The following is a 26,617-nucleotide window of genomic DNA, read 5'->3' on the forward strand; positions in this document are numbered from 1 at the left end:
ATATTGTTTTTATTATATATATATTTTTAACAATAGACTAAAAAGAAAATTTTTAATGAATTCTCATTTTCCGTTTCTGAAACATAAAAATAAAACTTAAAAAAACGAGCTGTTTTTAACCACATGGAATGTCTCCCTCCATTTTTTAACCTGCTACTATTGGTGCCAAAAATGGATTCATGGGAAAACCAGGTCTCATTAATATTCATAAACTCATTACCATAGCTATTCTTACCTGTTAAAATTGTATTTCTTCAATTTTGTATTGTATTTCTCAATAACAGTATTTTTACTAGTTAAAAACACATTAAAGATATCAGTAATTCTATTTTCACTAGTTGCAAAGGCTATTTTAGATATCAAGGCAATAACTGTTACTAGTAGAGCTCCCTTTACTGATATCAATAAATACCTTGTTACTAGTAAAATGTTCATTCTTGATATCAACAATTGAATTACAACTAGTGAAAATGGTAATTTCTGATATCATTAATTTAATTTCAACATGTTACATTTGGTTTTTCTGATATCTGGAAGTGGAATTCAGATATCAATAATTTGGAGTGTATTTAATGATATCAACAAAACTTTCTTACTAGTTACAATTACATTACAGATATCAGAAATTAAAATTGTCACTAGTGAAAACCGAATTACTGATATCAAAAATTAGCATTTTTATTAGTTGGAATTCAATTGTTGATATAAAAAATTGCCATTTCCACTAGTAGAAATTACATTCTTGATATAAAATCTCTATTTTTATTAGTAAGAAAAGAATTGTTGATAAATGAATTTGGAATTTCAAGTAGTAAAAAAAGAATTTTTGATATCAATAATTGAGTTTTAAATAAGAATCAGAATCAGAATCAGAATCAGAATGAGCTTTATTGCCAAGTATGCTAACACATACAAGGAATTTGTCTTGGTGACAGGAGCTTCCAGTACACAACAATACAAAACAGCAACAAGACTTTAAAAAAATAATTAAAATTGAATTAAAAATAGATAAATATTGAAAAGAAAAAAGTATATATAGAATACACAATAGACAATATATATATATATATATTGAATAAAAATGACAAAGCTGCCTGAGTTCCGCTGTAAACCATGGTTTGTCGTTGTTAAATGTTAAATAAATCCTAGTAGGAATGCACATATCCTCACAGAAACTGATATATGATGTAACAGTATCTGTGAGATCGTCCAGGTCTGTGGCCGCAGCCTCAAAAACACTCCAATCAATGCAGTCAAAGCAGGCTTGTAGTTCCAGCTCTGCTTTGTTGGTCCATCTCTTTACAGTCCTTACTACAGGCTTTGCAGATTTTAATTTCTGTCTGTAGGTTGAAAAAAGATGAACCAGACAGTGATCAGAGAGTCCCAAAGCTGCTCTAGGGACAGAGCGATATGCATCCTTTATTGTTGTGTAGCAGTGATTCAGTATATTTCTGTCTCTGGTTGGGCATGTAATGTGCTGTTTGTATTTGGGCAGTTTACGTGTGAGGTTTGCTTTGTTAAAATCCCCAAGAATAATAATAACTGAGTCCGGGTATTGTTGTTCTGTGTCTGTGATTTGATCAGCCAGCTGTTGCAGCACGGCATTCAAACACGCATTTGGTGCGATATACACACTCACCAGAATAAATGAGGAAAACTCCCACGGCGAGTAGAAAGGATTACAGTTAATAAAGACCGCTTCCAAATTAGGACAGCACATCTTCTTTAACGTTGTTACATCTGTACACCAACTTTCATTGATGTAAAAACATGTTCCACTGCCTCTCGTTTTCCCCGTTAACTCCGCGACGCGATCCGCTCTGAACAGCTGAAAGCCCGGCAGATGTAATGCGCTGTCCGGAAAGGCTTCACTCAGCCAGGTTTCTGTGAAGTACAAGGCAGCAGAGGTTGAAAAGTCCTTGTTTGTGCGGGTGAGGAGATGTAGTTTGTCCGTTTTGTTAGGAAGAGAGCGGATATTCGCAAGATTCTCGGCAGCGTTGTTCGAAAGCCCTGCCGACGGAGCTTGACCAGCGTGCCTGCTCGTCTCCCTCACCTGCGTCTCATAGCGCATTTAAACAACACAGCCGTGCCTCCGACTAAAATGTCTAACAAAATGTCTGAATATTCAAAATCCGGGAAAAGATTGACTGGTATATGCTGTCGAATGTTCAGCAGTTCATCTCTGGTAAAACTGACTGGAAAAAGATTACTAAACACAGGACAAACAAACAAAAACAACAAATCAATAGAAGCGCTCCACACCGAGGCGGCCATCCGCAGCGCCATCATGATGTATAAGAGTGAATGACATATCAGTGTGAAACTTTACTAGTGAAAATTCTATTATAGATATCAAAAATTATGGTTTTAACTAGTTGAAATCCCATTTCTGATATCAAGAACGTGATTTCTGCGAGTGATGATGTCATTTTTATATCAAGAATTCACGTTTTTACTAGTGGAAATGTAATCACTGATATCAACAACTGCCATTTCCACTAGTGAAAATTATATTCTTGATATTAAGAATTAGCATTTTAACTAGTGAAAATGTAATTGTTTATATAAACAATTCATATCTGGCAAATTAATAAAAGTGAATTCGGCTTGCAACAGTATCCGAGGTCATTGTGAAATTCAACTAGTGAAAATTAAATTACAGATATAAAGAATTATGGTTTTTACTAGTTGAAATTCCATTTTTGATTTCAAGAATGTGATTGCTGCGAGTGATGACGTCATTTTTTATATCAAGAGTTCACGTTTTTACAAGTGGAAATGTAATTATTAATATCAACAACTGGCATTTCCACTAGAGAAAATAACATTCTTGATATCAAGAATTAGAATTTTAACTAGCGAAAATGTAATTGTTGATATCAACAATTCATATCCTGTAAATGAATAAAAGCTAAAACGGCTTGCCATAATGACACAGCTTCATTTAGACTGCTCCGCCCACTTAATTCACTATAGTGCATCTCAGCTGAACAGCAGATATTTGCAGTAGCGAGATACGCTCACTCTTTATCAGAATTTTCACAAAAAGGATTATACCGAACGGCGAGATAAAGGTGGATCTTTATCATCTGGAGTTTTATTCTGCGTAAAAGAAAAGGACTCTGATAGTTATTATAACATTTTGGGAGAATGCAGGAGGCAGTGTTGAATGTGGGTTTTCTCACTAAAGCATGCGCTGTGGTCGGCGTTCTCAGCGGGGTCCACACCTTCGTTACGTTGTTCTTTTATTTAAAAGAATCGGTAGGTTATAGATACACGAATTACTGGCAAGTGTCATCAAACTTTCCTGATTTAGTCACTTTGCAAAGTCCTCGAGCAGCCGCACTGGAGTTAATAAGACAGGACACCAAGGGGACAGTACAAATAGATGTAGATAAACTGTTCTCTAATGCAAGTGAGTTTAAAGTTAACGCAGATGAAAGCAAAGTGCTAGAACCGTGTCCTGAGACGTCACCACTTTTGGGTAAGTTTACCTGGACATGACACAGAATTATTTGTCCAATCTGTTTTGTCAACCTGTTTTTCTGCTTTCCACAAGATTTTCACTTTGTCGAGTTCAGGCTTTTTTACTCCAGTGAATATTTCTCAGGGTAGGTTTATTTTTAGAAGTCAATTTGTCTTTGTCACGTACTTCTGAAGGCTTGACTACAAAAAGCCATTGAGCATATCCACCGTAAAAAGATGAAGTTCATTGACCTTTTGTGATATACCCCTTATGGCAGAAATTTCTTTTTATATATGAAATTTTGAAATCCTATCTAAAGTTTTAAAAACGTCATATTCCACAACATATCTGTATTTAAAATCTAATATAGGCTATTTGATGGCTTTTCAGTAAAAAAAAAAAAACAAAAAAAAAAACAAAACTGTAAAAATGGATAGGCCCTATATTAGAAAATAATATATGAAATGTGACCTATTATATAAATAATACAATATACAAAAACACCACTACAGTTTTGGCCAACAGAAATTGTAATTTTGTAACAACTTGCCCCAACCTGACATTTGTGAAAAATACCCTTGTCTTAGAACAGTTCAACCTAGCTTCATTATTGCCTCAATGCATCACTCAGTCTTTGTTTTATTGTGTGCACTTATTTACCTGCTATTGCAGATATATGATGATATTGGAATTTTGTTTGGAAGATCGAAATAATAAAACATTTCCTAATTTGAGACTGTGTTGAACTAGGTGTTTGAAATCAATGTACTAAACAGCTGCTAGAGAAATGTATGCAATTGGACAGTTCAGAACCTTTATAGTAACTCCCCTGCATATACATAATATGATCCTGTGGTAGAATTCCTGTTGTAAACTAAAAACTAAAAAAAAAAATACAATGCTTGAGCAGAAAAAGCAACTGTACAAATGTTTCTGATAGTCCTGCTTAAAATGAACAATTTCTCTCACTGAAACTGGGGGATGTTTGTTTTTTCCACCCCATGTTCTTCTCAGTCACTAACTGTAACTCCTGGAATTACCAGTTGGATTTTAGGGAAATCCAGGGGGTTCTTCTGGGGGCTCGAGCCCCTGCCTCTCTGAAGAGGTGCCCCTCCTATGAAAAAACCACTGCCACTTTGATGATGTGGCTAAGATTTTGGCGGTACACGCACACGACCAACCCGTCCGTCCGATACATTTGAAGGGACTACCCCTCAACTAGGTTAGGAGCCCCTATCCCTTTACATGTCTGTGCATGTCCCTGAACAAAGATAATAAAAAGTAATTTGAAAATTAATTCTTATTAATATAAATCATAAATGAATTCATTTTAATTTTAGAATCATGAATGTACAGTATTTATTAGAGTTACTCATTTGATTGATGAACATCAAATCAGAAACTGAGAGTATTTTAACTTGAATAACTTCATAGATCCAGACCAAAAATGTGTGTCTCGTCATTGACCCATGCATATATTCTTTTATCTATGAAAGCTGTTGGCGCTCTATCACTTTTCTTCCCCCTGTTTCTCTTGTAGTGGGTCCAATGCGTGTCAATTTTTCACAGCCATTGCATTTCGATGTGGTGCGTGAAGAGAATCCACTGCTGTTTATGGGCGGCAGGTATAAACCCAGCAATTGTGTGGCTCATCAAAAAGTGGCAATAATCATCCCATTCAGAAACAGAGATGAACACCTAAAGTACTGGCTCCACTACCTTCACCCAGTCCTACAGAGACAGCAGCTTGATTATGGAGTTTATATCATAGAACAGGTAACACACTCACATACAACATGTTCACTGTTACTCCATTTTACTCAGATGACAGGAACAAGGTTGAAAAGAGAGAAGCTGTCCTGAGCATATCAACTGCCAACAAAACTCTTCATCAGTCAACTAACAAAGGACAATGCATCTATGTGAACTTCTGCAGTTAATCCAGGATGAACTTCAAAGACATTAGTCATTAATCTTACAATTCATACAAAATATTTATTTAAACACTGACCCTTAACACTTACTTAGTTTAATCATTTTAAACCATGACTTGCACTATACATAATTAAGTAATATTGGCATTATATTCATGATGTTAGCCAGAGGGGAACTGGCGCCCACAGTGAGCCTGGTTTCTCTCAAGGTTATTTTTCTCCATTAGCCAACATCTTATGGAGTTTTGTGTTCCTTGCCACAGTCGCCTTCGGCTTGCTCACTGGGTTTCTAAATACAATTCTTATTTAATTACTTATTTTTAAACACAATTCACAATCGTATTTGATCAAACTACACAATGAAGACTTTATAGATATTACAGTTACATTTGATGTTAATGCATGATTTCCTGTAAAGCCGCTTTGAAACAATGTGTGTTGTGAAAGGCGCTATACAAATAAAAATGACTTGACTGAAATACACTCACTGCTTATCAAGACATACACACATTCATGTGTGTACTAGGTGACCTCAGTGCAGGGATTCACAACAAAAATCACACACCTTTGTGCACAGACAGATAGATGATAAAAAATAAATAAATAGGAAAAACAAGGCCAAAATAAAAAATAGGAGAAATCAGGCCATGACAAGCATCTTCAGGAGTCATTCACCTTGACATATGGAAATGCTACTACTTTGGCTTTGCATAAAAAACAGGCTTGGTTTAATATTCGACATTGACATTTAATGTTCTACAGTGAATCTAACACCCGTTTCTTTCAGCGTGTTTGGGTGTGGCTATGTGAGCCCTTCTCATAATGACAGATCCAGATCGTCTTAATGCTATGTAGTATTATCTTTTAACCTAACTTGAGCTCTGATGGATGTGTGGGGTCTTTGATGCTGGGTCAAGTCCTGATACAGGGATTTGGTGTGGTAATCAGAGTTCTAAATTTGTCATTGCATTAGCTGTTTGTTCACTTCAATAACATTGTCTTGGCATGTGCGCAAATTCAAATGTTTCAAATGATACATATTCGTGTCTATCAATTTTGATAGAAAAGTTTAGTCGCTGTGAGATAAATGATTATACTATGTTTACTACCTCTGTAGGTTCCTCCTCTACTTGTCTTTGTCATTCTTGCCCTCCTTACACAGTCTGTTCACCTTAAACATGGAAAATCAGCATGCAAATAGCCTTGCAGACTAAGAAGATGCAGATTGATGAGGATTTGCTTATTGTCTTGTGTGTGTGTGTGTGTTTGTGTTTGTGTTTATTCATGCATGAATTGGGCCATGTTTGTAGGTAGAATCGCTTGCTTAAAATTATTCTTTATTTGATTGACTGTGGATTGACTGTGGTTGTCAAGTTGATAAGAAAACTTTCGGCTGGAAATACATGACCCAATAAGGGCACTGCTATTGAAAATGTATGTTGCGCTTAAAGCCAGTGGTGGGCTGTGCATTAAAAGGCTAGACCTTCAGTGTGATTCATGCCATTAAGAAAACAGTTTCACAATGAATAAGACACCCCATGTCTTTGGGCATCATGCATTATGTTGCAGCTAACTAATGATACCAAGGGACATTTTAAAAACATGTCCACACACGAAAGCCAGAACTTGAAAGGACACTTAATGCTCAAGCAAGCCTAATTTTAACTGCAGCATGACTGTTTTGTGAAATGAACGTCTCCCGAACAGACGTTCAAAATCATAATTTTTCATATGAATCTACCAAGGAGGTCTATAATTCCTGAAAAAATTTATGTACATTCCTCCTAATTTTAACTTGACACACATGGACCTAGATCACCTTATCGCTCAGCTCCCATCTCCTTTTATTCTCATGGGAGATTTTAATAGTCATAACACTTTGTGGGGCAGTAATCACTGTAACACAAAAGGAAAGTAGATTGAAGATTTTATAGATAACCACACCTTATGTCTTTTAAATAATGGATTGAATACCTATTTACATCCAGGACATGGAACGTACTCTGCAGTTGACCTAACAATTTGTCAGCCTGAATTATTTTTAGACAAATCATGGAAAGTTTGGCTTGACCTCTGTGGAAATGACCATTTCCCAATCATTGTAACCATCAAAGGCAGAGAGGAAGAAACAAATGTACAAACATGGCAAGTTAAAGCAAATTGGTATCAATTTCAAACCCTCTGTCATGAAAAACTGACACGGTTTCCAGAAGACAGCCCAGATGCTATGCACAGTTTCACTGAAACGCTCATATCTATAGCTAATGATACAATCCCCAGAACATCTTTAAATATAAAACATAGACAACTTCCATGGTTTGATGATACATGTAAGGAAGCTATAAAAGAGAGGAAAAAACTGAAAGACTGTTCTTCAGACATCCATCAACTGAAAATCTTATCAAACTCAAGATGAGTAGAGCACGAGCAAGACGAATTATAAATGAAGTAAAAAAGGAAAGCTGGAGAAGATTAATTTCCAACATGACAACAAGTGCTCCATCATACAAAACATGGAACCTGATACAGAAAATGAAGGGAAAAAACAACGGACCTCAAATACAACACATCAAACAGCACGGCACACTCTTGACTTCAAAACAAGAAATTGCAAACATTCTAGCAAAAACTTTCGAAAACAATTCATCTATTGAGAACTGCCTTCCTGCTTTTCGAACTTTTCTTGCTCAACAAGAAAAATAAAAGATTAAGTTCGGCCATACAACCAACCTTTTTCTATGGAAGAACTACAGCGAGCCATTAAAAAATCCCACGATGCAGCTGTTGGACCGGATAAAATCCACTATCAATTTTTAAAGAATCTACCCCACCCTTCCCTGAAAATGCTCCTTAGAATTTTTAACTCCTTCTGGATATCGGGAAAAATCCCATCTGCCTGGCATGAAGCAGAAATAATACCTATTCCAAAGCCAGGAAAAGACCATAATGACCCCATAAACTACCGCCCTATAGCTTTAACCAGTTGTTTATGCAAAACAATGGAGAGGATGGTCAATGATCGCCTGGTCTGGATACTGGAATCTAAACGCCACATAAGTAATGCCCAATGTGGTTTCAGGAAAGGTCGAAGCACTACAGATCACCTTATTTTTCTTGAAAGCTATATTCGTGACGCCTTTACCAGAAAAGAACACGTTGAAGCTGTCTTCTTTGATTTGGAGAGCCTATGACACAACATGGAAACATGGAATTTTAAAGGATTTGTACCAATCCTTTTTATACGTATAAAAACCCATCTGGAGAATCTGAAAGTGGATCTAAACAGTTTGGAACAGACACATTTCTGCAAAATTCCTCCATGGGATCTCAAAAAGCCTCAAATCCATTTGGATTTAATAAGGAATCAAAAATCCAAAACACATCTGAATGATTTCCATCAACAATTTCTGGACATAAGAGCAGTATATCCACAACATATCCCAATATACACAGATGGATCTAAATCTGCAAATAAAGTGGCAGCAGCTTTTGCAACAAACCAACTGTGTCAGGGTATCCGCATCCCTGACCAAAGTTCAGTTTTCACTGCAGAGGCAAACACTACTACTGGCACTGAAGTTTATTGTGACTGCTCCACAATTTAATTTTTTTTAAATAATAACTGATTCAAAATCATGTCTTGAAGCATTGGAAGCTGCTAAAACTGATCACCCAACAATTGTGAAGATTTTAATCAAACTGTCATCTCTTGAAGCAAAGAGTTTTAATATTATTTTCTGCTGGGTACCTGGACACTCAGGAATCTCCGGTAATGAACATGCAGACAGAGCTGCCAGAGAAGCACTAACTATGAACCAGTAAAATGCCCTATACCTTCCACAGATCTGAAACCAACTCTGAATGTATATATCAAAAACAAATGGCAGTCGGAGTGGGATCAATGTTTAAACAACAAATTACGAGAAATAAATCTTGTTGTTGGAACAAGATATGTGTTCCCTTTTAATAATCGCTGGGATGAAGTCATTTATACACGATGCCAGATAGGACATACAAGACTCACACACCAATTTTTACTATCAGGAGAAAATTCACCAAAGTGCTCATCTTGTCAGATGCCCCCACTATCCATTAAACATATTTTACTGGACTGTCATACCTCTGTCATACCTCTACACATCTGAGGAACCTGTATTATTCAGTTGATTCAGTTGTCTGTGATGCTGATGAAAGTTGTTGCTGACTTAGAGGATCTTGCTGTAATATGTCGATCGATTACTGCGATGGAAACGAAATTCTCTGAGTTGGTTGCAAGAATTGGGGACGTCGAAAGATGGATCAATTATCTGGAGTCATCGGAGAGGGAATTAGCTGCTAACCTGCTAGCAACCAAGACAGACTTGCAACGCGTTTGGGAAAAACTAGAGGATTTGGAGAATCGTAATAGGCGAAACTACGTCCGAATTGTTGGAATTCCTGAGCATGAGGAGGGCCGAGATATGGTAAAATTCATAGACGAGCTCTTCCCGAGTCAGCTCGACATAACAGGCCATAAGCTGGAAATCGAGCGAGCTCACAGAATCCCGGCTCATGGATCAGCTGAGGGAGACAGGCCCCGATCAATTCTGGCCAAATTTCTGAGATCATCCGATAAAGATCTCGTGAGGCGAGGAGCAAAGGAAAGCTTTGTTTGCATCATCTTGTTCCCAGATTTTGTGAAACAATGAGAAACGTGATCGATTCAAGGAATGTAAGAAACTCTTACATCAATGGAAGATTGCTTTTGCACTGATGTTCCCGGCCAAGCTGAGAATAGATGGATGGCCCCAAAATATCTACATGCCCACAACAAGCGATGTCTTTCATAAAATTTATGGACTGAGGAAGTCATGGTGTGTTTCTCACGTGCCTTCAAGTGAGTTGTCTCGCTGAACATACACTTGACCGTCCGAGGAAGCTGGGCGCCTTTTTTGTTTCTTTTTGTGCTGGTTCCGCCTAGCAGCTGGAGTTTGTTTTGTGGAATAACACTCCTTCTGGACAGTTGTGGATGAATCTACGCATTCTTTGTGCTTATGCCTCCTATTGGATGGAGTTTGTTTTGTGGAGTATTTTTTTTGCAGGACATTGGAAGGATTAGGGCATCTGCTGCACTCATGAAGCCGGCTAACTGAACATTCGTTTGACTGTCTGAGGAAACTGAATGTTGTTGTTTTTTTTGTTTTTTTTTGTGTGTGTGTGCTGGTCTGCAGCTGGAGTTTGTTTTGTGGAGGATCACACCTTTGAGACTGAATGAATCTACATGTTCTTTGTGTTCTGCCTATTGGCTGGAGTTTGTTTTATAGATTATTTTCTGTTATGTAATTCTGTCTCACAAAATTTGTATAGAAACACTGGACTTGAGCAATTCGATGGCAGAGTTGTCACGGGGACTCTCGTAGGTGTACGTGGACTGTTTGAGTTTAGAGGGATGGACGCCGGTTGGCGTGTCGTGCGCGGGGTCAATGCGCACGTTTTTCTTTTCTGTTCGTTTGGTTCTGGGGGAAGTTCGGGGTCTGACTGTGACACAAATGTTGGAATGTGGTCTTTTTTATTTTTGACACGCAATAAATTTTTTCTAAAATGTCAATGTCAGATGTTAATATGAGTGGATTGTTTATCTCCACGTGGAATGTGAATGGGCTGGGGAACCCCATAAAAAGAAGGAAGGTTATTTCTTTTATTAAAAGTAAAAAATATGATATAGTGTTTCTTCAAGAAATACATCTTTCCCCGCAGGAAGCTGAAAAATTTGGGAAGATATGGGGTGGACATGGGTTTTTTTTTTTTTTTTGTGCTGGCTCTCAAGTAAGAGCAGGGGAGTCATTACATTGATAAACATCTACAATTCAAATATCTCAAACAGAGTAAAGATAAATTAGGAAGAGTCATTATTGTTTTAGCAGAAATTCAGGGGCAAAGGTTGATTTTGGCTAATATTTATGCACCTAACGCTGATGATCAGGGCTTGTTTTATAGATCTTGAAGGGATGTTGCAAGCCGCTGGCACCCCTCATGATATAATATTGGGAGGAGACTTTAATCTATTGATGGACTCGGTCCTTGATCATAGTGAAGCAAAAGTGTGTAAGCCCCCTAGAGCAACATTGACACTTCACAGGATGTGTAAAAAATCTTGGTTTTACAGATATTTGGAGACTTTTGAACCCATTTGGTAGGGACTATAAATTTTTTTTCATCAGTCCATAAGATTTATTGTAGAATAGATTTAAAAAAAAAAATTTTTTTATATCCAAGTCCCTCATTTCATCTGTTGTTGATTGCTCAATTGGAAACATCTTAGTCTCAGATCACACCCTGGTGAGTTTAGAGGTGTTGCCACATACAGAGAAAAATAAATCATATAGCTGGCGCTTTAATGTATCCCTTTTTCAAAATCCTGATTTCCAATTAATGTTAAAGGCCGAAATCAATGTTTATATGGAGACCAACTGGACCTCAGTATCCTCTGTGGGCGTGGCTTGGGAGGCACTTAAGGCGGTTCTTAGAGGTCGGATCATACAGTATGCCTCATTCATCAAAAAATCCAAAGCACGAGAACTCGTGGAGTTGGAAGAGGATATTAAAAGTACCAAGACAGAACTGAAGTGCTGAATGACGTCTGATGGCCTCAGAGAATTCACCCGATTGAAATACAGATATAGTACTATTTTGTTGCGGAAGGTGGAGTTTTTGTTATTTAGGACAAGACAATCATATTTTGAGTCGGGGGACAAAGCAGGAAAGCTTTTGGCTAGATATATAATGCAGAGAGAAATTTTTCTACCATTCCCTCAGTGAAATCTGCTGGTGGTGAAATTTTTACCTCAAGCCATCTTTTTCTTTATAGTTCCACGTCTTCGTCTACTGATGAAGATATTAGAAACTTTGTGGAACCATTTGAACTTCCTAAACTGATGAATGAGGAAAATATTCTCTTGATTCTGAGGTAACCTTGGAGGAGTTTTTAAGGCCCTGCCTACAGGTAAGGCTCCGGGCCAGATGGCTTTGCTGCTGAATTTTTTAGATCTTATGCTACAGAACTGGCTCCACTTGTTAGACGTTTATACGGAATAAGTAAAGAACAGAAAGCTTCAACCAACCATGACACAAGCCTGGATCAGTCCGATTCTTAAAAAGGACAAAGATCCAAGCGAGTGTAAGAGTTACCGTCCAATTTCCCTGATCCAGCTAGATGTTAAAATGTTATCCAAAATTCTGGCTAAGTAAAGTTATGACATCTCTTATAGATCAGGTGGGGTTTATTCTGGGCCATAGCTCTTCTGATAAGATTAGGCGTTTCATCAATATCATGTGGTCAGTGGCGAATGATCAGACTCCGGTCGCTGCCATCTCACTTGACGCCGAAAAGGCGTTTGATATGGTAGAATGAGATTATCTTTTTAAGATTTTGGAAATGTATGGGTTCGAGAATACATTTATTGAATGGATTAAGTTACTTTATAGACACCCGGTAGCAGCGGTACAGACATATTAATTTCAGATTATTTTCCCCATTATTGTTCTGTCTTGCCCTGGAACCATTAGCAGCCACGATAAGAAAGGAGGATGATTATGCAGGGGTGATGGCGGGAGGTGTGGCACATAAGCTTTTGCTTTACGCAGATGATATTTTATTATTCGTCTCTGACCCCATTAGATCTATGCCTTGTCTCCACAGGATTATTAGTTCCTTCTCAAAATTCTCAGGTTACAGAGTCAGTTGGTCTAAATCCGAAGCTTTGGCTCTGACAGCGTACTGCCCAGTAACGGATTTTCAGCCGGGTACCTTCCAGTGGCCCAAATAGGGCATTAAGTATTTGGGCATTTATTCCCAGCTAATGAGTAGGTGGGCTTCATTACATTTATCTATAATTGGGAAGGTTAATGTTATTAAAATTAATTGTATTCCAAAATTCAACTACCTGCTACAATCTCTCCCTATAGATGTCTCCCTCTCTTATTTCAAGCAATTTGATAGCATAGCGAAGTCCTTCATTTGGAATGGTAAACATCCCAGATTACATTTCAACAAGTTACATGGGCTGATTGACAAAGGTGGGCTAGGCCTACCCAAGATTTTGTTTTATTATTATGCATTCAGTCTCAGACATTTGGCTCATTGGTTGCTTCCACCTGAGAGAGCCCCTCCCTGGTTTCATATTGAAAAGGAAGTCCTTGCCCCTATTTCGCCATTGCAAAGCCTTTCTATCAAACTAACCAGAGAAGTTTAGTCACACCCCGTTATCTCGCATTTGCGCGTGGTTTGGACAAGTGTCCAGAGTGTTTAATTCGGACATTTATTGAAATGTTGCCTCAAGCATATGGCTGAAACCTAAATTACGTATTAAATCCCCTTTCTGTTGGTCAGAGTGGATTGTGAGGGGGGTTAATACACTTGGTGACCTGTATGACCTATATCATTTTGGGATTCCCAGATCTCAGTTTTATAGGTATTTACAGCTGCGCCACTTGCTCTGTATTGTTTTTGGGAGTAGCACACACCCCCTAAAGCGGCGGATACTTTGGGAGAGGTGATTACTGCTTTTGGAAAAGGTCATGAGGCATCAGTGCATTACTCCCTGCTAATTCAGAGTTTGGGGGACGGAGCTTCTATAAAGAGATTATGGGAGAAAGATTTCAACTTGGTACTGGAGGAGGGAGAGTGGACTAGGATTCTATAAAATGTCAAGTCTGCATCTAGAGATGCAAGGGTTCGCCTTATGCAATTTAAGATTTTACATAGATTTTATTGGACCCCCTATAGATTATATAGGCTTGGTTAATAGAGGGGGTTAAGTATTGATTCTGTTTGTATTCGTTTTGCTTTTATTTGTTTAATATATGAATCAATAAAAAAATGTTAATCACAAGAAAAAAGAGTCATGTGTTTCCCTTGTTCTTTACTATCTGAGTCATGAAAGTTACTGTACATTAAACATGTTTCCATTGTGCTGCTTGTTCAGGATGGAGATGTCACATTCAACAGAGCGAAACTGCTCAATGTGGGATATGTAGAGGCACTAAAGGAATACGATTATGACTGCTTCATCTTCAGTGACGTAGACATCGTCCCTATGGACGACCGCAACATCTACAAGTGCTCCAGTCAGCCACGTCACCTCTCTGTGTCTATGGACAAGTTTGGCTTTAGGTAGGATGACGCTCCACTCACAAATTAACATTCTGGTGATGTAAAGGACAATCAAAGTTACACCTTGGCACTGTATGGGGAGGCCGGGGCTTGTCACACTTTTACTCGAATGCATATTTCTCAGAGTGGGTTTATTTTTAACAGTCTAATTCTGTCAAGTTTTGACTACAAAAAAAGCTTTTATTGTCCAGGAAAAAGGATATCATTTTTTCAATTAACACGTCTTCTAATCTTTTATGGATATATACTGTACCATATGGGTAAAGTTGTCACAATCGGAACCTGCTATTACTAAAATAGCCTATTATAGACTATTATAGGCCTTTCAACAAAATTTCAATAGTAAAACAATTATGAAGCACAAAACGATTCTTTAAATGACAAAACTGTAAAAGGTAAAATACAAAAATGTGCAACCATTGTTCTGGCCAACACATTGTCATTTATCAATTGTATAAAATGACAACATTTAAAACACGTGAAAACATCCTGACCTGACTTTTATGAAAATGACCCTTATCCTATGAACACAGTTACACCTTTGGGTTAAAATCTATATAGTTGGCCCTGTGTTCACTTGTTGGCCCAACAGCTATTACAAAAATACTGTTTGAAGATATTGGAATTTTAGTTTGGAGGATAGAGTTCACAAAATTTTTCCTAATTTAGGACAGTTATGAACTTGGTGTTTGAAACCAACATACAAAACCACTGCTAGAGAAACAAGCATTTATTTTATTGGATTTGAAACTCAAAACCTTATAGTTACAGAGGTGTGACTCTTGTGACAACTTCCTTGTGTCTACAACTAACCCCGGTCACCCCTTTTCAATATAATGTGAAACATAGTGGTAACTCAAGTTCCAGTGCTTCCCTTGTTGAAGCCTAAAGAAAACAGTTGCTCCCATTTCTCCAAAACATTTTTACATAAAAAAAAAATGACCTTGAGATAAAGCACAAGTGTCAATTCAAAAGCTTATACAGATTTAAAATATTATTTTTAATGACTGTAATGCTAGTATGATGACTCAGTGATAGGGTCTATTTATAAATCTTTTTCCTGGATGAAGATCGAGATTTAGATCAAGATGCAAGGGATTGTGTGTAAACTGTAAATACAGAGCAGGATAACATAATATAACCTCATCTGATGTAATCAGGTAAACAGCCAAACAAGGACAATACAGGAAATGCCGTGTTCACACTGCCAGCGATTTTATCACTTAAAGCTACTTGTTCCTGTACTGTTGTTCATTAGTAGGCGTTCCTGCTGCTGGTCGCACTAACGTTATTAGTGGACTGCACTAATGCACAAACTGGCCATAGTTTTTGACAAAGTGATCACAGATTAAATGTATTGCTTGTTATTAATTGCTTGTAATTAAGAACATTACATTAAGATTTATATTAGATTTTGTGGGGCCTGGGTAGCTCAGTGGTAAAAATACGCTGGCTACCACCCCTGGAGTTCGCTAGTTCGAATCCCAGGGCGTGCTGAGTGACTCCAGCCAGGTCTCCTAAGCAACCAAAATTGGCCTGGTTGCTAGGGAGGGTAGAGTCACATGGGGTAACCACCTCATGGTCGCTATAATGTGGTTTGTTCTCGGTGGGGCGCATGGTGAATTGAGCGTGGTTGCCGCGGTGGATGGCGTGAAGCCTCCACACGCGCTATGTCTCCGTGGCAACGCGCTCAACAAGCCACGTGATAAGATGCGCAGGTTGACTGTCTCAGACGCGGAGGCAACTGGGATTCGTCCTCTGCCACCCCGACTGAGGCGAGTCACTACGCCACCACGAGGACTTAGAGCGCATAGGGAATTGGACATTCCAAATTGGGAGAAAAAGGGGAAAAATCCCCCCCCCCAAAAAAAATTATATTAGATTTTGAAGAATGCGCAGCGGATGTCTGCCTCGGTGTGGAGCACTCCAATTCTTTTGTTGTTTTTGTTTGTTTTTCCTGGGTTTAGTAATTTTTTCCAATCAGTTTTACCAGGGACGAACTGTTGAACATTTGGCAGCACAAACCAGACAGTCTTTTCCCGGTTTTGCTCTATTCGGACGTTTTGCTGGACATTTTAGTCGGAGGCACAGCTGTGGTGTTAAAGTGCGCTATGAGACGCAAGCGAGGGAAGCGAGCTGGCGCGCTGGTCAAGCTCCGACAGCACGGCTTTCGACAGCACTGCCGAGTATTCATCTAGTGAATCTCTGCTCTCTCCCTAACAAAACGGACAAACTACATCTCACCCGTACAAACAAGGAATTTTCAAACTCTGCTGCCTTTTACTTCACAGAAACCTGGCTGAGTGAAACCATCCAGACAGTGCATTACATCTGCCGGGCTTCCAGCTGTTCAGAGCGGATCACATCGCAGAGTTATCGGGCAAAATGAGAGGCGGTGGAACACGCTTGTACATCAATGATAGTTTGTGTACAGATGTAACAACGTTAAAGAAGATGTGCTGTCCTAATTTGGAAGCGCTCTTTATCAACTGTAAGCCTTTCTACTTGCCGCAGGTGTTATCCTAGTTTATTCTGGTGAGTGTGTACATCCCGCCACAAGCATGCGTGAATGCAGTGCTGCAACAGCTGGCTGATCAGATCATAGACATGGAGCAACAATACCCGGACTCACTTATTATTATTCTCGGCGATTTTAACAAAGCCAACCTCTCCCGTGAACTGCCAAAATACAGACAGCACATTACATGCCCCACCAGAGACCGAAATATACTGGATCACTGCTACACAACATTAAAGGATGCATATCGCTCTGTCCCTAGAGCAGCTTTGGGACTCTCTGATCACTGTCTGGTTCATCTTCTTCCAACTTACAGGCAAAAACTTAAATCAGTTAAACCTGTAGTAAAGACTGTAAAAAGATGGACCTATGAAGCAGAGCTGGAACTACAAGCCTGCTTTGACTGCACTGATTGGAGTGTTTTTGAAGCTGCAGACACCAATCTGGACAAGCTCACAGATACTGTAACATCATATATCAATTTCTGTGAGGACATGTGCATTCCTACTAGGACTTATTAAACGTTCAACAATGACAAACCATGGTTTACAGCAAAACACAGACAGCTTTGTCATGCCAAACAGGATGCTTACAGAAGCGGGGATAAAATCTTGTATAATCAGGCCAAAAACACACTAAGGAAATTAAAGTGGCTAAAAGAAGCTACTCTGAGAAGCTGAAAAACAAGTTTTCAGCTAACGACCCTGCATCAGTGTGGAGAAGCCTGAAAGACATTACTAACTTCAAGACACCATCCCCCAACACTGTAGGGAATCAACAGCTGACTGACAACCTGAATGTTTTACCGTAGATTTGAAAAGCCCAGTCTCACACCCCACAACCGCTCTGACCTTCACTACACCCAAACACCAATACCTCCTACAACAACCCTCCTCCAACAACTCGTCGCTCTGAGGTCTGTGGTCATGAAGTCATTTGAGAGACTGGTGTTGGCCCACCTGAAGGACATTACTGGACCCTTTCTGGATCCCCTTCAATTTGCTTATAGAGCAAACAGATTTGTTGACGATACAGTCAACATGGGGATTGCATCAAATCCTGAAACATCTGGACAGACCAGGGACATGTGCAAGGATATTCTTTTGTGGACTTCAGTTCGGCTTTCAACACTATCATCCCAGCTGTCCTATGGAATAAATTAACCCAGCTCTCTGTTCCCTTGTCTATCTGTCAGTGGATCACCAGCTTTCTGACGGACAGGCAGCAGCTAGTGAGACTGGGGAAATTCACTTCCAACACATGTACAATCAGCACTGGTGCCCCCCAGGGTTGTGTGTTCTCCCCACTACTCTTCTCCCTGTATACCAATGACTGCACCACCAAGGACCCCTCTGTCAAGCTCCTGAAGTTTGCAGACAACACTACTGTCATCAGTGTGCATACAGAAGGGAAATTGGACAGCTGGCTCACTGGTGCAGTCATAACAAACTGGAGCTCAACATGTTCAAAACAGTGGAGATGATAGTGGACTTTAGGAGGAACACTCAACATTGACCCCACTCACCATTCTAAATGGCACTGTGGCAGCAGTGGAGTCATTCAGGTTCCTGGGCACTACCATCTCACAGGACCTGAAGTTGGAGACCCACATTGAGTCCATTGTGAAAAAGGCCCAGCAGAGGTTGTACTTCCTTCATCAGATGAGGAAGTATTGCCAACATTTTTGACAATATATTAACGTCTAGCTGGGTCAGGGAAATTGGACGGTAACTCTTACACTCGTTTGGATCTTTGTCATTTTTAAGAATCAAACTGATCCAGGCTTGTGTCATGGTTGGAGGAAGCTTTCCATTCTTTAATGATTCTGTATAAACTTCTAACATAAGATCTAAAAAATTCAGCGGCAAAGCTATCTGCCTTAATTACCTCGCCAAGCTCCTCCAAGGTTATCTCATAATCAAGATAATTTGTTTGCTCAGTCTGAAGTTTAGGAAGTTCTAATTGTTACACAAAGTTTCTAGTATCTTCATCAGTAGATGTGGAACTATAGAGATCAAGATAGAATTCTTTAAAAGCATTATTAATATCAATGGCTGAGGTAAAAATTTCAACACCAGCAGATTTCACTGAGGGAATGGTAGAAAAAGAATCTCTGTTTTATATATCTAGCCAAAAGCTTCCCTGCTTTGTCCCCCGACTCAAAATATGACTGTCTAGCCCTGAATAGCCAAAACTCCACCTTCCGTGACAAAATAGTATTATATCTGTATTTCAATCGGGTAAATTCTCTGAGGCCATTAGATGACATTCGGCGCTTCAGCTCTGCCTCGGCACTTTTAATATTCCCTTCCAATTCCACGAGTTCTTGTGCTTTGGATTTTTTGGTGAATTAGGCACACTGTATCATCCGGCCCCTAAGAACCGCCTTAAGTGCCTCCCAAGCCACGCCCACAGAGGATACTGGGGACCAGTATCCATATGTGGCAACACCTCTAAACATACCAGAGCATGATCTGAGACTAAAATGTTTCCAATTGAGCAATCAACAACAGATGAAATGAGGGACTTGTAAAAAAAACAAAAACAACAAAAACTATTCTAGATTAAATCTTATGGACTGAAGAAAAACATTTATAGTCCCTACCAGATGGGTTCAAAAGTTTCCAAATATCTGTAAGACCAAGATTTTTACACATCCTGAGAAGCGTCACTGCTCTCCCTGGTCCGCGGCCTTCTTAGGGGTGTCAGCCTGAGCACGTAAATGTCTTTAAATGTCTCCAGAGCCCGAGGATTTTGAATTCTTTGACATATTGTCCTCCTAGAATAGTTATGGAACAGAGTGTATCGAATCTCACCGGTTTATGTCATTAAAAGGTATAAAAACAAGCAAAGTGCACAGAGCTCTGCTTTCACACGTCCGATCCTCACATGGCGTCACGTCCGTTTTCACAGTTATACATTCTCAAAATTCTCAGAATGTCGGTTTTTCCAGTCACTACACTGCATTCAAAACATCTGGCTGACATGAGTGTAAACTTCTCTGCCAAGAAGAAACTTTGAGAAATTAAAGAGATTTCTTTTGTAATTTTTTTTTATTTTTTTTTTTATTTATTTTTTGGGCAGTGAATCAAATAAGCTGTCAAAATTCAGACACAAAAGCATAATATTTACTGGAATTTTTTTTATGAAATAACTTATCCAACTATTTGGAATTGTTTGGGTTTAGAAAAGGTAGTATGAGTAGCACACAAGATCTCAAAAATCCCTAGCTGAGTCAAGGAAGTTAATCAGCATCATTTGGTTTGGAGCTCAATGCTTGCTCTACAAGTATTTAAAATAGTTCTAGCAGAATCTGACCAACAATATCAAAAGTGTTCTCTGTAACATCTTTGTATTCCCACAGTTTCGTTTTCCTCAGAACAAGATTTATTTAAGAAAGGAATGCACCCTCTCTACTCATTAAATAGCATCAGAATGTTGCTATTTAAAACCAGGAGTATGTCATTGGACGCATGTACCTTTTTGGAGTCCAATAGCTAGTGGTCTACCTAGTGGCTAATGTTTTCCCCATGATAAAAGTGTTCTTTTTCAGCTAAGGGTAAGAGTCAGGCACATAGTTAAATGTCAAAATTAGTTGCAGTGCAAGCAACACTATAGCTAATGGTTTAGGGTTAGGGGCTTGTTAAAATCTCTAACTCTTAAGTATTAAACTAGCGTGCGTAACTCATCCTCCACCGTTTGTTTTTAAAGGGTTAGTTCACCCAAAAATAAAATTCAGTCAACGTTTACTCACCCATGTGTTGTTATAACCCAATATGGTTAAAGATATTCTGAGAAAATCTCTCAGTTTGATTGAGAAATTTCTATTTTAATGCTTCAGGGCCAATACTCTCCCTTCACAAAGAGATTATTTTGTTGCTTAAAGAGTGCACAGCACTCCGATCTAAATGATACTGAAATGCATTGATTCTCCGACTACAAACTTATCTCATCAGACAGGTTTAGTAAGTTCTGTTCTCTGGTTTGCATGCAACTGTGTTGTGTTCTGTTGTTTCCGTCACTGTGGTGGATCTGTTTTAAGATAAAATGAGTTTTCACTTGAAAAAATATTTTGTGAGCGGGTCTGCTTGAACTTGCTCTCATGCGGTCTCATAAACGCAAAGAAGAGGGCAATGGTTGGTCAACAGTTTCACTAAATAATATATTAGATGTCAGTTTGTTTCTCACCAAACCTTATCATATGCTTTTATAACAATCACGAGTCTCATAGAATCATTTAATAGACTTCTGAATTATCCTTTGGCGTGCTTTTGAAGACCGAAGTGGTGGTCACCATAAACTGCCATTGTATGACATCACTGAGCACAAAATGTTTTCACAATTTCTCTCATTGTGTTAAGAAAAAGAAAGTCATATGGGGTTATAACGACACAGGGGTGAGTAAACAATGACTGAATTTTTATTTTGGGGTGAACTGACCCTTTAATCAAAAACTCTCTTAGACTTAGATTGAAGGAGCAACCCAACACATAGGGGTCATACAGACTTGATTGCAGTGCTGTTTCTTGTCTTGCAGGCAAGATTATTTTACAGTCATGGCAGTCAATGACCTTTAAGGAGAAAGGGCTTCATTTGATGAGTAGTTTATTCTAAGTAATTATTTATGTACTAAAAGAAGAGTCTTATATAGATCATAATAATGTGGCATCAAGATTTGGTTTGATATGTATTATATACCAGTATTCACAGTCTTTGGTGTATTTTATGCTTTTTTTTTAATACAGGTTGCCATACAAATATTATTATGGAGGTGTATCCGCAATGAGTAAACAGCAATTTCAGAGTATCAATGGCTTTCCCAATAACTACTGGGGCTGGGGAGGAGAGGACGATGACATCTACAGGAGGTGAAGAAAATAGAAAACTGTTTAATGACAATTTCTGAGTCCTGTTATATGTGAGGCTAGTAATGTGAAATTTAATTTTGCATTGGTTTCATAATTGGGAAGTGGACATAACAGTGTGTCGGTCAATTATCCTTTTTATCATCATCAAGGTTTTAGGTTTATTTATATATTATAGATGCTGTAAAAGCTCATTTTATTTTCTAGTTTTCACAATTTTAATATTTTTTTACATTTTAAAAAGTACATATAATTCTGGTAGTCTTCAATGAATAGACCTATGAGTTAATTAAAAAGTTTTGGATGTCACACTGCACAGCAACTTTCCAGAAGTATTCCATGTCAGCTATTTAGTTTCCTTTTTCCTGTTAATTTTTTACTGATTCATATAGTTGACAAAGAAAAACAAAACATATATACATTGAATCAACATTTAACTCCCTCTATTACCCCTCCCCAGTCACCACCCCACCCTGACCCCCAACGAACATCCCCGTGGTCACACAAGTACACACACACCAAAAATATATATAAAAATAATAATAAAAAAGTGTGTGTGTGTATGTGTGTGATTTTATATATAATCATACACATCTAAAACTACACCTCTCTCTCCACAGCCCCTCCCCGAGAGTCCCCCAAAAACACCAAATAACTGCCCCATTTCCCATCAAATGAATCCCAGATCCCCAGCCTTCTACATGACGCCTCCTCGAAAGCTGCCACCCTCCCCATCTCCGCGCACCACTCACGAAATGAGGGCACTCCAGCCGACTTCCATCCCCTTAAAACAATCTGTCTGCCTGTCATAACACTGGTCAGAACCCAATTTATTTGTTTATCCCCTATATTGTTGACCGCCCCATCGCCTAAAATAAAGTCTGGGGCAAAACGAAACCCGAGCACCCAACACGTCACACACACAACTCTGAAAATCGCCAGCAGGTGGGTGTGTCTTTAAGACCAAACCTATGCAATCTAGAGGGGGTCCAATAGAATCTATGTAATATCTTGAATTGCATAAGGCGCACCCTTGCATCTCTAGATACAGACTTGACATTTTTTTTAGAATCCTAGCCCACACTCCCTCCAATACCAAGTTGAAATCTTTCTCCCATAATCTCTTGATAGAAGTTAAAGCTCCGTCCCCCAGACTCTGAGTTAGCAGGAAGTAATACACTGATGCCTCATGACCTTTTCAAAAAGCAGTAATCACCACTCCCAGAGTATCTGCTGCTTTAGGGGGGTGTATGCTACTCCCAAAAATAGTACAAAGCAGGTGGCGCAGCTGTAAATACCTAAAGAAATGAGATCTGGGGATCCCAAAATGTTGAACCAAATTTTCAAAGGATCTCAACACTCCACTCTCATATAGGTCACCGAGTATATTAACCTCCCTCACAATCCACTCTGACCAGCAGAAAGGGGACTTATTAATACATAATTTTGGGTTCAGCCATATGCTCGAGGGTCTCTCAGGTGGAAGCGACCAATGAGCCAAATGTCTGAGACAGAACACATAATAATAAAACAAAATCTTGGGTAGGCCTAGCCCACCTTTGACAATCGACCTATGTAACTTATTGAAATGTAATCTGGGATGCTTTCCATTCCAAATGAAGGACTTTGCTATGCTATCAAATTGCTTGAAATAAGAGAAGGGGACATTTACAGGGAGAGATTGTAGCAGGTAGTTGAATTTTGGAATACAATTAATTTTAATAACATTAACCTTTCCAATCATAGATAAATGTAATGAAGCCCACCTGCCCTTATCGTTCAAACCTTTTTATTAAGGGGTCAAAATTAACTCTAACTAAATCACACCACTTTGCTAGGTATAAAATGTCCAAATACTTAATGCCCTGTTTGGGCCACTGGAAGGCGCCCGGCTGAAAAGCCGTCGCTGGACAGTACGCTGTCAGAGCCAAAGCTTCAGATTTAGACCGACTGACTCTGTATCCTAAAGAAATGAATAATTCTGTGAAGGCAAGGCATAGATCTAGTGGGGTCAGAGACAAATAATAAAATATAATCTGTGTAGAGCAAAAGCATATGCGCCATACCTCCCGCCACCACCCCTGGAAAATCATCTTCCTTTCTTATCGCGGCTGCTAATGATTCCAGGGCAAGACAGAACAATAATGGGGAATGAGGGCAACCCTGCCGGGTGCCCCTATCCAGAGTAAAATAATCTGAAATTAATCAATATGTTTGTACCGCCGCTACCGTGTGTCTATAAAGTAACTTAATCCATCCAATAAAAGTACTCCCAAACCCATATATTTCCAAAATCTTAAAAAGATAATCCCATTCTACCATATCAAATGCCTTTTCAGCATCAAGTGAGATGGCAGCGACCAGAGTCTGATCATTCGCCACTGACCACAAGATATTACTTAGTTGCTTTTTAATCTGTTTATGAATGTTCTTCTTTTGGAAGGCTGCATTATCGAGGCATGAAGATATCAAGGCCAAGTGGAGACATTGGTAAATGCCGAATGATTCGGCACATGAGAGACAAGAAAAATGAGCCAAACCCACAGAGGTAAGCTCTTTGTACCATTGTAGGTGAAACCTGACCCAGACACACATAGTCTCTTTACTTGGCTATCTAAATGAGAAAATATCATTGACTTCAATTTTTTTATATAAAGCTAATTATAAACACTATAGACTAACCCTAGCCCTGAAAGAACATTTAAATTAAGTTCTAAAGCTTTATTTCTCTGTTCTATAGATTTAAGAGAATTTCTCACACACAAATGACAATGAACACGGATGGAGTCAATTCTCTCAAGTATAAAGTGATCGATATAGAGAAAGATCAACTCTACACTAAAATAACAGTGGACATCGGCAAGCCATGAAACCTCTAGAGCTCGGAAGAGCCATTTAGCTTGCAGCAACTCTTCAAGGAACCTCCACATAATGCACAGTTCACTAAGAATTATCAAATTAGTAAACTAAGAAACTTTCATCTTTTTTCCCCAAAGAAATGCTGTTTTCCTGAGCATGCAATGATAGGTGTTCTTGAAAACATTTGAAGGACAAAAATTCTTCTGAGGGAAACTCTAAATGAAATACATACACACACATATGTCCAACTGTATATATAATTTCAAATATTTGAAACCTGTTTATTTTGAACTAGAAAAACATGCTTAGTAGTATTTCCGATTTAAGGAATCCTGCTGTAAAAAAACAGAATATGGGTCAACGCATCTGTCTGCCTCAAAAGCACGAGAATTGCCTGTTGTAAACTTTAAAGTCTACATGAATTGTGGTTCACAATACCGTTTTTTCTGACTGTAAGAGGATCTTCAACAAGAAAAAAAATGTAGGGCTAGAATTGATGGAATCATGAAAGGGACCTAAACGTGAGTTGACTACAAAATGCCTAAATAGCTCTTTGGTTATTGGTTAACACCACACAGCCTAAGTGATGACAGTGGAAAAGTCGTTTCAGAAGAAGAGAATGTTATTACAGATTGATGAAAGATCGCAAGGACAATAAATGTTTTCCTTTGGAATAACATGCACTGATAAATCATATAAGAAATAAGGAACATAAATTAAGAAAGTAAAAGAGTCCGTTTTGATATCATGTTTACGGTAAGATCCAATTAAGCCTGGTAAAAAATAAAGTAACTGGTGAAGAACACACCTCAAGGAATAACTGACTAATGTGAATATTGCACAAGTGCCTTTAAATGAGATACAAACTTGTTTTCTCTGTGATTGTACACTCAAAGAAAAATCTTATGAGTTTACGGTACAATATTTTAGTAGTAGATACATATCAGTTGTTATGATTGCCAGTCCAACTTTACATTACTGTCCATGTTACTGTGTTATTACATAAAGTAACATTGACACTACTGTAAAGTGTTACCTAATTCTTTCAGTATCATTTTGATCGGAGTGCTGTGCACTCTTTAAGCAACAAAACAAATCTCTTTGTGAAGGGAGAGTATTGGCCCTGAAGCATTAAAATATAAATTTTAGAAATAAGTTAACATATTTTTAATACTTGTAAAAAAAAAAAAAAAAAAAAAAAAATCCCTGCAATATGACAGTCCTAACACATGGTGTACAGTATGGGTCTCTCTCTCTCTCTCTCTCTCTCTCTCTCATATATATATATATATATATATATATATATATATATATATATATATACACTGTGTGTGTATATATATATATATATATATATATATATATATATATATATATATATATATATATATATATATATATACACACACACACATACCGATCAGCCACAACATTAAAACCACCTTCCTAATTTTGTGTCGCCCTCTTGCCGCCAAAACAGCACCAACCCACATCTCAAAATAGCATTCTGAGATGCTATTCTTCTCACCACAATTGTACAGAGAGGTTATCTGAGTTACCGTAGACTTTGTCAGTTCAAACCAGTCTGGCCATTCTCTGTTGACCTCTCTCATCAAAATCCCAGGAGATCAGCAGTTACAACAATACTCAAACCAGCCCATCTGGCACCAACAATCATCCATGCGATTATCTAATCAGCCAATCGTGTGGCTGCAGTGCATAAAATCATCTAGATACGGGTCAGGAGCTTCAGTTAATGTTCATAGGCTAGTATGGCTAGTGGGGGGTATGAGTATTGCTGTAACTGCTGATCTACTGGGATTT

The 26,617-nt window shown here is 38.4% G+C and overlaps 1 protein-coding gene across 1 annotated transcript; it reads left to right on the forward strand.

The window, feature by feature from the left end:
- Nucleotides 1-2,903: 2,903 nt before the first annotated feature.
- Nucleotides 2,904-25,905, forward strand: b4galt1 (UDP-Gal:betaGlcNAc beta 1,4- galactosyltransferase, polypeptide 1). The gene is made up of 6 exons (XM_051704729.1): nt 2,904-3,484; nt 5,007-5,242; nt 14,364-14,551; nt 21,815-21,937; nt 24,378-24,482; nt 24,675-25,905. Exons 1-6 carry the CDS (start codon nt 3,151-3,153, stop codon nt 24,802-24,804), a joined length of 1,116 nt encoding a protein of 371 aa, XP_051560689.1. The 5' UTR covers nt 2,904-3,150; the 3' UTR covers nt 24,805-25,905.
- The last annotated feature ends 712 nt before the right edge of the window (nt 25,906-26,617 follow it).

The sequence above is a fragment of the Myxocyprinus asiaticus genome, chromosome 8, assembly GCF_019703515.2.
Source record: "Myxocyprinus asiaticus isolate MX2 ecotype Aquarium Trade chromosome 8, UBuf_Myxa_2, whole genome shotgun sequence".
NCBI classification, from domain to species: domain Eukaryota; kingdom Metazoa; phylum Chordata; class Actinopteri; order Cypriniformes; family Catostomidae; genus Myxocyprinus; species Myxocyprinus asiaticus.